We start from the raw sequence: 13,930 nt of genomic DNA, 5'->3' as shown, positions 1-13,930 counted from the left end.
GTGGGATACACACCAGGCACTGTAACTATGGCGACCGCTCCCTACCTGCACACCACTGATCCACATTCAGCGGCACACACTTCTCTCAGTGTGCACGTTCAAAGATGAGTGTGTGCACATGAATAGCTACATGTCTGCATCCCTGTTATTTTTCTTCTTTTTAAAAGATACATTTATGTAATAATGAAGAGCACTTCAGTCACTTTGCCATTATGTTCCATTAATGTGTTTCTTTTCCAGTTTACACCTAAAACCAAAAAGAGGTGTGTGTGTGTGAGTTTCTGTGTGTGTGATTGCTTATGCATGAATGTATGAGTTTACAAGCCCATGTATTTTACTGCCTGGAAAGCAAAGTGAATGACAATGGCAGAAAAGTCTGTTGGAAGTAGACTAATTAATAGTTAATTAGTTTTTTTCCCGATCTGCAGCTTAATGAAAAAACATGGGAACTGATAGCAAGCTGCCAGTCACACAAAAACTAACCACTGTACATACAGTAAATACAGCTGTCAGGCTTAATTGTGCACCAGCAGAAGATGGATATTTGTATAGCCTTGCACTCTTTTACAACAGTTCATTCAACAACAACAAAAAAGAAAGAAAAAGTTGATCATCGACAGGATATTATGAGTTGAGGGATGGTTTTTGGCATAATCTCTGTGTAAAAGTTTTGGTATGGAAAGTGTATAGATTTGAGACCTCAGTGCTTTGTCAGTCAGACAGGGTGGGGGATGTTTGTATTTGACTTGGAGTGGGGGTGGTCCTAGATCGGAGTTGGGGGATGGGAAGATGAGGTTAGTGGGGTAGCAGGTGTCCATATAGAGTTAATGGATTTGGCTGAGGGAGTAGATGGAGGCAGTTAATGCACTGGAGGTGTGTGTGTGGAGGGGAGTGTGGGTGTGTGCAAATGGGCTGAAATGAACGAACCAGTTTGACAACTTGCATCTGTCCCCTATCTTCTTGACCTTTTTTTCCCTCCCACACCGTTAAAAACAAAAATAAACCCTTGATGGGATAATGGCCATACTCGCTATCGAAGGATGATTGCCACTTTTAATAACTTCCACTGACAGTCCCGCTTCATGGTCTTTTTATCACATTCTCAATCTAACTGTAACCATCTGCCACACTATAAATGTTTACCAAGCTATATTTGACAAGATGCAAACAATTACATCATACAATTTCTAATATAATTATTACTCTTCCTGTCATAGAGGTCTGCGGCGAATGTGTAGGTCTGAAAATTGCTTCTTTTGTCAGGTGCCTTCAAATATTCCGCGCTTAGTGAGCTGATGAGGCAGAATTAAAGGCGAGTTGACGGGGGCGTTCACAAGGAAAATAATAGGGAGTATTATTCTTTCCTGCATACAGTACTTGATTTTCTTTATATGCAGCTGTTGATTGATAGCTCACATTGTCACTACTGGGTTGAATGAAAGTCTTGTATTCCTGTATATATGGTGTAGTGTAACATATAATGTTTTTTTGATGTGAATAAGCAGTATGTCTGAGTGAACTGGCCTGGCATTGCTTGGCCTGTGACTGTAGGCGTTATTCAGTCCAGTGATTTGATCACAAACGCTAAATGTATTACTTTGGCCTTTATGGACAGGCAGGAGAGTGGCAAGAGAGGCATTGCTACCCAGCTGCAGTTTCTCACTGTCTGCCTCTCTGTGTTTGAATTATTTATCCATAATAAGGTTAGTAAGGAACTGTCTTCAAAAGCACACAATTTTTTAGGCCTTAATTACATTTAAATGTCAAGATTTAGCTGTAGCTGTGCTGTATGTGACTATGGTGTAGTTACTGAGTTTTAGCACAGCACATCCTCTGTCTGTTGATGCACTGCTGCAAAACTAATAAGCAGTCATGTAATCATTCTCTAGTAAAGTTCTTAAGTAATCATGTTTGCATTCTCAGACTTTCATGCAATAAAAATATGTATTATAAAGAGTAGCTTTGTTGTTTGAGGAACCAACTACCTTTGATTGGCATTCACTGATGAGGATTTTGATGAAATTTCTTTGAAAATGTGATTTTAAAAGTTTACAAGAATCACTGAGTGCTGATAATTGGTTTTTGAAATGGTCATTCAATATTTAAACAGTAAAGCTGTTTTCCATCATGGTCCAACAGGAAGTCAATGCAGCTGAGGATGTAGGAGGAAGGATGAGGAAGAGAGGCAGCTGTTTAACAGAGAAGAATAGATCACGATCTGCTCTGTGATGTTGACACCATCGACAAAGACTGCCGGCACTGGGAAATAATAGGAGAAAAATATGAATCAGCCCACATAGACCAATCACATGCTTTGCTCAGTGTACAGAGCCCCTACGCTCAGTTACATTTAGAGCACAGTGGCTGCCGACTCCTACAGTGTGCAGCAACACATCGACACAGGAGTATGAATCAGGCATGAAACCCCCCCCATTGCTCGATTCCTGGTCTCACCAGCTGTTATGAGCAACAACGCAGGTGGGGTTATGACTGTTGTAGCCCTGGGGGTCCATAAATTAGGACTACTTAGCATAGTGAGTGCAGAGGACAGCATGACCCAGGTGTGACACAAAACAGAAGTCCCAGTTCAGGGCTGTAGACTTGTGAATAGGATTTGAATTAAAACAAACAAAACAATTGACTTGGACTTGATTGCTGTGAGACTTGACTTCCAAATGATTTGACTTGACATGAGACTTGAAAGCAAAAACATTTGTGGCTCATTTTTTAACACTCTAATTATTGCTTGTATGGTGAATGTAAGACTACAGCCAGCAGACAGTTAGCTTAGCTTAACATAAAGACAGAAAAAAATGAAGCAGCTAGCCTGGCTCTGTAAGTAGCCTAACCAAATAATTTCTTGGCAGTGAGCAATCATTCGAAGACTTCAGGAAATTACTGCTTGCAGCATAGAAATATTCCAGGACATAACCCTTAGTAAAGCTGCAACTTCTTGTTGCAAACAAGCAAACAAGATAACATGTTAATTAGTGAGCTTTGTTGTTCATAAGCGCATTTTGTTACCTTTGGACAGAGCCCGGCTAGCTTTTTACCCTTATCTCCTGGCTCTGCATTCAGCTAAGCTAATCAGCTGCTGTAGCCTTATATCTACCGTACAGACGAGAATAGTATCAGCCTTCTTATGGAACTCATGGCGACAAAGCAATAAGCATATTTTTCCATAGCGGTTTCTTTAAAACTCTAGTTAAAGATAGAGGGATCCTCACATTGTGCATAAATATGCAGTACATGCATGGGCATTTGCTGGCTTCTCTCTTTACCCTCTGCTTATGCTAATGTGGAGTCCTCCTTCAGTGCTGCTTACAAATACTCCTTCAGTGAGTTATTTTTCTCTCCATGTAACTGTCTTTATCTTGAAATCCTTGCATGTGTAGCGCAAACATCACCTGGCTGCTTCTCTTTACTTGAGCCATATAAAGATGAAATAGTGAGGCACAGTATATCCACTTCATCTCCCCCCACTCTCAAAAGGCTCCTGTACTCTCTTGTTCTCCCTCTGATTAAAGCTGTGTGGGTGTAATGGGCAGTTGTTGTAACAGTTTGTCAGCTGTTAGAGCAGCCTGCTGGCCCGTCTAACTGGCCCTCTAATGGGAGTTGACCACTCAGCCTCTCTGTCTCGATTTGTTTCTCCATGTCAGATACTCACACACACACCTGTCTCGCAGCTGACAGACTTCCAGCGCTCAGAACATTCTGCCTCCAACGCTGTAAAATGATGTCGCTTTTTCTATTGTGTTGAAGAAACGCACAGTTTTCTTCATCTGCCTTTTTAAAACATCCCAGTAAATAAATCATGCGGTGGATATGGGATTTGTTGAAGGTTTTGAAGCTGAAAAAAAAAAAAGTCAGAGGTTGATAATGACAGCCCTCGTACACTGATGTCTGCATTCTGACGCAGATGATCATTATTACCACGGGAAGGACAAGGAGTCACAACTGGGAAAAGAGTGAAAGGAGAATGCTTCAATTGTCATATTTTATGCTGCGTTGAGCCCATCAGTCAAAGATCCAAGAATCTGAGGAAGCTATGAGGGGAAAAAGGATTGCCATTGATCCATTACGTGGTTTACATTAGGATGACATGCTTACTCAGTGTCATGTACAAAGATTCACTCTCTTTCTCAAGGACAGAGTTTTTATAATTTCTCATACCGCTACACTACTGCATCAAACCAGCGTCAGCACACGCACAAATTCATGTTGTTAAATTTAGATGAAGAGGATGAGAGGCAGTGACAGAAACGCTGATTTATTATCTTGCAACAAAGCAGATACAGGCTTACTTTGTTGCGTGATTTCAGGAAACAGGCATGATTCGTACTGTACCATGACCATATCCTCTCTAAATGTTAATGTTTCCCTTATATAAAAAATGTCTCCTCTTTCTTCTGCTTTCATCTTTCTCCCTCCAGTTTTCTCTCCTCTTGGAATCTCCCTGTTTCTTACACTCTTGCTCTCTGGTAATGATGTTAACAGGGTCAAATGCTTTCAGGGGCCTAGAGGGAGAAAGACGCGGAATGAATTTGAAGAACAGTTAACCAGCACTGAGAAGTGTGGAGAGGGAGATAATCTTACGTTCTTCATCTTTCCTCAGCGTTTATTTCTCTCTGTCACACATATATGTACCACACATAAAGAAAGTGGTACACTCATATATTCACTTAGTTCTGTGCATTTCTATGGTGTTCAGCATCCTGAGGGCAGCTGTCGTTTTCTTTTCTTGCTTCCTCCCTCTCACCCCCCGCCCCCACTCTCCCCCTCTTTTTTTCCTCTCCTCTCACCATGCCTTCCTTTTCTCTCCTCATTGCTACCAGGCTGTCTGGGAATCTTCACAAGACTTCAGATCTGCGGTTTGAGTCTGAACCTCCCTTGGGGAGATGGGACATTGACTGGGTCCATTTTCTAATGTCTAACTAGCATGTTCATAATTAATTCATATTTCATTGCTTCGAGTTATTTCAGTTTCCCCTCTGTTCAACTTTCCCTGGAAAAGTTTTTGTAGAAAAGTTTATGGGTGGTATGTTCATTCTCACACCAATGCCACGATATTTGGTTACAATCTGATATCAAGTAAAACCACTGCCAGAGCCAACATTACTGACGTGGTTAACAATATGTCTTATTGTTAAAGCCCCCTGAAAACTTGGTCTCGGATTGCAGAAGTATTTCTCCTCCAGCACATTAAATATTCATGACTAAATGAGCAACACTTAGACAAGGCACGTTTATTTATGTAGCACATTTCATATACAAGGAAATTCAAAGTGCTTTACATAAGAAAAAGAATTTAAGAACAGGAATTAGATCAATGGAAATAAAAACATGACTTAAAGAAGCAAGTGGAATTAATAGAACATAAAAATACATTATTGTAGTCTTTGTTAATGAAGAATTCAACACTCCCAAACTCAGCTAATCAGCTTCAAAAGGTGTGTGTGTGTGGTCAGATTCGATTTACAGTGTCTTGGCAACATAAGGAAACTACAGATTTTGATTCATTCAGATATTGCTAAATTCAGGTTGACGCACAGAAGTTGTTGACATCACCTTTTTCGAACTGAGCCCCGCCCATTCAGACTAGTGAGAAAAACACAAATACAGAAGTCTCTCATGTGAAACAACCATAACTGTTCTGACCTTTGTGTCAAGTAGGACCCAGTTTCTCGACTGTCTTGTAGGGGGAAACAACCTCTGACCATAACCCAGTGATTGAAGTAATGAATGTAACATTTTTTTGGTTATATGTCAAACATTAAGCATTTCTATTTACTGTTGACTTAAAAATGTTGCATGTAGAATTTAGTGGCATCTAGGGGAATGGCCTCGGCAAAAAGGCTATATAAATATTCATAAGTATGTTTTAATTGGTGTATAATCACGTGAAACTGAGAATAATTGTGTTTTTTGTTTTATTTTAGCTTAGAGTGAGCCGTTTATATGTGCACATTGAGCAGATCCTCTTCCATGGAGTCCACCATGTTGCACTGCCGTGTTTCTACAGTACAAACCAAACACTGGCTGTAGAGAGGGCTTTTGCATTTTTCACGGGTATCGCGGTCACTGTAGGTTCTCCTACAGACTTAGAAGTGAAGGGGGAGGGGAAGGGAACGGGAACTTCACTGCTGGATGCCACTAAATCCCACACACTGGTCCTTTAAGTACTACTTAAAGCTTACTTAATCACATAACTCACATTGTGAAATAATTCCAGCTGATGTTCCTCTTTCATTCATTGTGTCTGTATGTATGTGTAAGTGTGTTTGTCTTCTCTGAAGTAACAAGGTGATCGCTGTCTTCATGCACACAACAACAACAACAGCAGAGTCAGGAGATGACAATGAAACATTGTTTGCCAAGACAGTTTCTACTCTAAATAAAAGTGGGTACAAGATAGAGGAGACAGAGGCAGATCGCTTTTTCCCCCTTATCCATCCTGTTGTCGCTAGTATTAATCATCTAAACAAGAGTTAGCTTTTGTATTGCAGGATGTTGTACTGCTGGTTTCCTTCTTAGTGTTGGTGTTTTAATTAGGAATGGAACAAAATGAGAAGCCGTGACAGACTACTAGAATTTCTGCATTAGCACATCTCCACACTGCTGTGACTGTCCTCTAAATTACTTTCACCCTGCCGTGTTTTGATTATACACCTTTTAGGTGTATAATTATCATGTGTCATAGAAGAGTGAAGTTGTGAGTAGGCATGAATGCTAGTGGCCTCACTGCTGTTTCCACTGAGAATAAGACACTGGCCACAAATGATTGGATTAGTGTTTAACCCCCCTTTCACTTAGCATAATCCTCTTTGCAGCTTTCCGTGTGTGTGTATGTGTGTATATGTTTTTGTTTGTGTGTGTGTATGGTTATGTTTGTGTATTTAGAATCATCTAGTTCCATTTCTCTGTATGCTCCAGCCGATGAACGGCAAGGTCGGTTACAGGCCCTGTCCATAGACATTGACCATTGCCTAACATGGGATGCATGTTGTCTGAGCTCACTCAACAAGCTGTGTGGGAAGCAACTCTCAGCAAAGATGAGAGTTAAGACACAGGAGAGGAAAGCCAGAGAGCGTGAAGGCGGGAGGAGAGGTAGCAAGACATCCGCGGTATGCAGAGATGGAGATGAGCGTTAATAATAGAAAATCTGAGGCCTTGTTGAGCAAATATGGGCACTGCGCGATCCAGGCAGCGCAGCCAGAGGTGACGAAGTGGGGGAGGTTGTGGGCACAGGATTATTCAGGAAGGGTGGTGGAATACAGCAATCAGTTGAAGGTCTGCAGGGTTTGGTATGTCATTGTCAGTCTTTCTAAACAGCCCGCAGAGCGATGGGCACTTTGAAGTTTCACAGAGCGGCTTAAATCCTGCCTGAAAAGACGCAGAGAACCGCGAGGCAAAGAGAAGAGACAGGAGAGAGAGAGAGAGAGACTGTATGGGCAGGACGCAGGGAAGGATTGATGATGGGTGAAACATGGAGGAAGGGAGTGAGAGTAATCAGAAGTAAGGAGGCAGCTTGTTTCAGAAGGATGACAGGAGATAGGCGAGCGGAGGAAAGCTCTTAGTGCGCCAACACAGTATGAGTAGTATGAGGGTTTTTTTTTTTGGATGTATGAGTAATATGTTTCCAGCAGTTTTTAGATGAGTAGCTGCAACATGAGAAGTAGTGATGCAGCGGTACAGCTCTGAGCTGATCTGAGCTGAATGTGGGTAGACCCGGTGCCGCCAGATTAGCACACTGACATCACAGTGAAGAAAAGCAGAGAACGGTGGTCTGAGTTTGGTCTGAAATAAATAATAATAAGCTGAATGGGCTGTCTGTGTACCATTCATATGACCTACTGATATCATAAACCTCATCACAGTTTAATATAACACTATTTCAAACCTATAACATTTCTACTCATGTATTATGCTTCTTAAGTGGCTTATTATGGATTAATATGCATTTCAGAAAAATAGCCTAAAAGGTGAACTTGTGTTATTATTACATTATCTGATATATTTTATAATATTTGCAGGAGTGCAGTGTGCAACACCTGAATAAATACAGAGCAATAGTTCACTTAGCTTATCATTTCAAGCCTTGTATGATGTCCCTGCAGTATTATTTCATAAAGAGAAAAAGAGAAGAAGCTCACAGGATACAAAAGAATAATTTTATTTCATGTGAAAAAAGCGACACAGTAAAAAAATGTGACAAAAAACGAACATTTCAGTTAAGGGACCAGTGTGATGAAATAAATTGATTCTTTGCATGCTGGGAGATTGTTCTTTTGTTGTCAGTGGGCAGTCAGTCTCTTTATAAAATAGGACTGTTGTCTTTGGCCATGCACACCTGACGCCAGCTTTTCAAAAGCCTGGATTTAATAGTGCAAACCGTGTAACTTTTCTTAACCATTACTACAGTATTTTCTCAATATACATAGTGAACATATCAGGCAGAGCTTAATATACCTTTCAATATTTTATGTATTCTACACCAGCAGTGCAATTTAAGATATTCCTTCAATAATTTAGAGGTAGCTGATATGAAGAAAATTGTGTCATTCAGCCAAATACAACAATTTTCTCAGTCCCTTTCTCCCATTTTTCTTTCTCTTTTCCTCCAAACAGAGTTAACAAGTTTACATTTTAAAATCAAAGCATTCAGAATACCATTTCAGAATTTATATCCTGATTAGTCCTGTGGAGTCCTTTGGGAAAAATCAAACCAGAAGGAATGATTACTCTAATCAGTTTTCACTTTTGCTAACCCACTGTGACTGAGTTTAAATCCCAAATCAGAGATTTGTAAAGATTTTATTACCCCATAGGTTGAATGTGCTTCCAAATGCAAGAAATAGAAAAAAATACCTGATGCTCCAAGCACAGGAAGGAAATAAGATGTATGATCCACACACAGATATGCAAAACTACACACACACACACACACACACACACACACACACACACACACACACACACACACACACACACACACACACACACACACACACACACACACACACACACACACACACAGACATACACACACAGGAAAATGAATGTGGACCTTCCTCCCATTTTCCTTCGTTTTGCCGACTCAGTGAGCACAATCTGCAAAGGTGTCTTAATTTTTCAACGAGATAACCTTTTGCAATACAGACACGCAGGCTCATGCATGCCTGTGCACAGTCACACACATACACAGGCTTAAATGGACTTGCACTAATAATGGAAGATGGGGGGTGTTGTGGAACTGTGAGAGAGAAAGTTATTATGAGAGGATAGAGGATGTTGAAGTTAAAAAGCTGTTCTAGTGAATTATTAATGCCAAGCATTGTGCCCACAGACACAGCCTCTTACAACACTCTCACACACACACATGCACATGCATACACACACACACAGCTGCAATCCCCAGTTGCTTGTGCAGGCAGGAAACGGCGTACTTGTCGCTCTGTCTGGATTTTGGATATGTGTAAGTGCTCTGTTGTCTCCGGCCCCAAATGAGAGGGGCGTTTGTAGTTGTTCCCTGAATGGTGAATGCTCTGTGTGTGTTTGGTGTATGTGGATGTGGGTGTGCATGTGCATGCAAGGAGTTGTGGCATAATTCACATATGCTGTCTGCCTAAATATAGGCTACAAAGCAATGTACAGGAAAGTAATAATCAGTCTTCACTTGGGATTTAAGCCACAGGCTGCTCTCAGTCTTTTACAATACTCACTACATGTTCATTGTTCAATCCACAAATAATACCCATTGTTTAAATTAAAATATTGTATTATAATAATAGAATATTTCTGATCTATTCCTTCTTAACCATATAATTTGCAAAAACTGTAGTAGTGTTTTGAAGTTCAGTAGTTTTCTGTTTGCAAAATGCAAATTATAGAATCTCTTAAATAAAAAATAAGCCCACAGTGGTACAAGCAGATCCTCATAAAACTGAAAAAATGTTAACAAGAAGCAAACTGCTAAACTTAGTTGGAATAATGTCCCCAAACACCTAAAAATCAAATTTAAACAATTTCAGAGAAATATGCACTTTTTTATCTGATGTATAAATCTGTATATGAACTTTTTCAGGTTTGACTTATTACAATAAAGTGTTAACGTATGTAATTAAAGTGCACCATTTATTTACTCATGTAAAAAAACCCAATGCAATCGATTTGGAGGCGTAGTTGCAAAGATTTAAGTGATTATGACAATACATACTGATAAATTATGACATATAGTGGCGGATACTCATATTTTTACATAAACGAATAACGGTCTTAATTACAATCCTTTTAAATTTGTCTGTTAAATACATTAATTAGTTGAAAAATAAATATGTCTGTGCTCTCTGGTAGGCAAACTGATGGTGAAACAGTTTCTAAATTGCCTCAAACATATGTTTGGCATTTCTGCACTGAGAGTTCTGGTTACTAATCAACACCATATGTGTTGATATATCGGTGATAAGCCAACATTGGGCTATATATCAACCTGGCTACATTTATTGGTCTAGCTCTAATCAGTAGTCTTCACACATCCATGCTCAGGAAACATGGCAAGGACTAAAGACTATGGAGGTGTCAGGCAAAGGATTATTTATTATCCATTTCACAAACACCTGTACTCTGTACAGCTTGACACATTTTACATGCCCGGTTGACTTGTGTTTTACCAGCTCACACTGACCTCTCTCCTGACTCCCAGATGGCTGACTTCCACCTACAGTACGTGTAGTACAGCTGCAGTGCTGTCCTGGTGTTGAAGGGTTAACGTGAGTGTGTGTAATAGCAGTGAGCGTGATTGGATGACAGCTGTTAAAAAGAGTTACTGTGAATGTTTTGAGCGGTTAGTAGTTCTAGTTCAAAAACTGCCTGTGTATGTGCACACCTCAACCTCAGTAAGGGCTCTCGAGAAAGCTTAGCTGCACATGTCAGGCTGTTTGTGTATTTCCTAGGAGATGTGGGGAGCATAAACTCTGCTAATGCTAAATATTTAAACCACATTTTTGTAACCCATGTTCTCTGTTTCCTCTCTCCTTCCTTCACCCCATCCACTCTCCCTCTTTCTTTTTCCCCCTCTCCATCTCTCTCACCACATCCGTCTGTAGCCGGTGTTGCCGTGGCCCAGAGAGTTGTAACTGTGCAGAGTGGACCGTTGATACGGACCGAGGGCTCCCATGTGACCATCTTGTGCAACGTGACGGGCTACAAAGAGGGGCTGGAGCAGGACTTTGAGTGGTCCATGTACCTGCCATCAGTACCGGACAGGGAGATCCGCATCGTGAGCACTGCTCAGCCAAACTATGCCTACGCTGTTTATGCCCAGAGGGTGAATAGCAAAGAGATCTATGTGGAGAGGCTGAGCGGCGACTCATCCATGCTTCACATCACCAAAGTGCAGGCCAAGGACCAGGGTCTATTTGAGTGTTACACACCCAACACAGATGGCCGGTACCTGGGATCCTACAGTGCACGCACCAACCTCACTGGTGAGTCTCTCAGTGCACACACACAAACACACTGTCAGTGTACAGATAAACCACATGTTGTTACTACAGATGCTTATAAATTTACAGCTGTAAATGTATCTGGCTTATAAAAGATTAAGCTGTTAAACACAAACCCAACCCTAGTCAAAAGTTGAACCAGTTGGCGCGCATTTGGTTGAGTGGATAGAGCGCACAAATTACCTCTCCAACCACCTAAATACATCATATGGATATATTTGTGCTAATAGAGAGCCTGCCTGCAGTTCTTTTAAGGTACCCTGTTTTTTTCACTATTGGTGCTATAGAGTAATAGCAAATGCACAAGGAAACATGTCCCATAGGAGCATGCGGATGAGGCACACACATTCAAACATAATTGGAAATTTATGCTGTTTATCAAATTGGCATTCAACCTCAGCAAGGCAAATATGTTTGTCTAGTGCCTTTCAAAAACAATTCAAAGTGCTAATTTAGGGCCAATCTAATATGACCCATTTTTGTAAGAGTGTTGTGATTATACCACTTGACAGATTTGAGTTATGTTGGAGTATTTACACTATTTTCAATGCCGGATTAACAAAGTAGAGCTGTGAGCCTCTGTTGACCCCTTTTCTCGTATGTATCCTGTTATTTCTAAGTACTGTCAGTTACAGTGCACATTGTAGTCTACACATGGCAGTTTTATTACATTTTGCCCAGAGCCCCAAAAACCAACCAGTACTCCTTCTGTTCTTCTCTCCTACTACCCTAACCCAGGCTTGCTGTGTGTGTTAGTGTTAGTTTGTGGTAATTTGATTAAACATACATTTATTTAGGATTAAAAGATTATTTGTAAGCACAACATCAATTAAATTAAAAAGGTGTTAAAATTAGATGTTGGCACAGGGCCGCTACATAAAACAAAGGCTCATGATTAGGTAAAAATGCAGAAACTGCTTTGAGTCATGTCAGTACATATTGTGCCTTAATGTTGCATACTCCGAAACACATTTACTGCAACATTTACAGCATAGGGCCTTTTATCCCCATGAGGTTTTTGGAGCATCAGGCAGCTGCCCTGCCTGTGTATGTGCTGTGAACTCTTGTTGTTAGTGGTTTGTAAGTACAAGTAAAAGCAAGGCACATTCAGTGACGGTAACACAAAAAAAAGCTTTGGAAAGAATGTCAGTGAAAATGTTGCACTCCAGTGTCCCACAGAGTCTCACCTGTTCTGAGCATGGAGAATCAAGCTCTCCTTTCTTTCTCCCTCTCTCTCTCTTTCTCTCTCTTTTTCAATCTCACACGCACACACATCACTTCTTCCCACACCTATTGTTTCCTTGCCCTTAGCTGTTTCAATAAAGCACCCAGTGTGTTGGCGTGATGTGAGTGTTTCAAACAGTGGGATGAGTTTCCCTCTTCCACCCCTTTCCAATCTCTCTCTCTCTCTCTCTCTCTCTCTCTCTCTCTCTCTCTCTCCTCTCTCTCTCTCTCTCTCTCTCTCTCTGTCTCTCGCTCTCTCTCTCTCTGTCTCTCTCTCTCTCTTTCTCCCAGAGACATATATCCACCCCACATGCCCGCTGCATTGAGGACACAGCTGTCATAGTTTGGAATTCCCTTGCCTTCATAACTTCATTCTTTTATCCCATACGTGACTGACCTTCCTCTCGGGGTCAAAGTGCAGACCAAATGCTTATTGGCTGAAAATACCAGTTGCACTTATTTGTGTCCCAGTGTATCCAGGTCACTCTGTGCTGAGAAACACCAATACTGTCTTTCTTTCATTTGAGTCTGCATCATGTAATCAATTGTTTTAAGAAACAAAACAAATTATGCTCTTAAACAGAAATGTTTTAGTTTTTCATTGAATAAGTGTTATTATTAGCACAGTTGTATTTGTAGTAGGAGCTGTATGATTTGAATGTGGAGCAAGGCTCAGGGCACTGTAAAACAGCACTGCTGATAGCACACAGTATTTATAGATCTGTGTGTGAGAGAGCTTGACAGAGTATGCGAGCGGAGGTGTTGAGGGACTTTGTTATCTGAGCCTTTCTGTGTCTCTGACCTCTTAACCCAGTTTCAGAGGTCAGGGGTCTCCTGTCTTTTCTCTGCGATTTTCCCCGGCAGCTGCACATCTTCTCGGACAATTGTGGGCAAGCAAAAGCTTTTCCTCCCACCCCCACATTTCCTTTTCCTTGTACCATCTTTCACACTCTAGTCACCTTTCTGTCTCCATTCATCAGCCCTCGCCTCTTTCACTAATTTGCTCAGGCTCAGTTGTATTAGAAAGCTCTTTGATAATGCTGCCTTTAAGGATATGTGTTTCAAAGGTGATTTCAAAGCACAACCACAAGCAGAGAAGGGCAGACAGAAGGTGTGTGTGTGTGTGTGTGTGTGTGTGTGTGTGTGTGTGTGTGTGTGTGTGTGTGTGTGTGTGTGTGTGTGTGTGTGTGTGTGTGTGTGTG

General features: G+C 41.0%; 1 protein-coding gene across 1 annotated transcript in view; it reads left to right on the top strand.

The window, feature by feature from the left end:
* Positions 1 to 13,930, top strand: part of igsf3 (immunoglobulin superfamily, member 3) — a 69,472-nt gene that overhangs the window by 7,986 nt on the left and 47,556 nt on the right. Inside the window, exon 2 of the mRNA XM_062431409.1 lies at positions 11,106 to 11,486. Within this exon, the coding sequence (XP_062287393.1) occupies positions 11,106 to 11,486 (381 nt within the window). The remainder of the gene's footprint in view (positions 1 to 11,105; positions 11,487 to 13,930) is intronic.

The sequence above is a fragment of the Scomber scombrus genome, chromosome 13, assembly GCF_963691925.1.
Source record: "Scomber scombrus chromosome 13, fScoSco1.1, whole genome shotgun sequence".
Taxonomy (NCBI): Eukaryota; Metazoa; Chordata; class Actinopteri; order Scombriformes; family Scombridae; genus Scomber; species Scomber scombrus.
The sequence above is the reverse complement of the archived record's forward strand: the minus strand, read 5'-3'. Positions and strand labels throughout refer to the sequence as shown.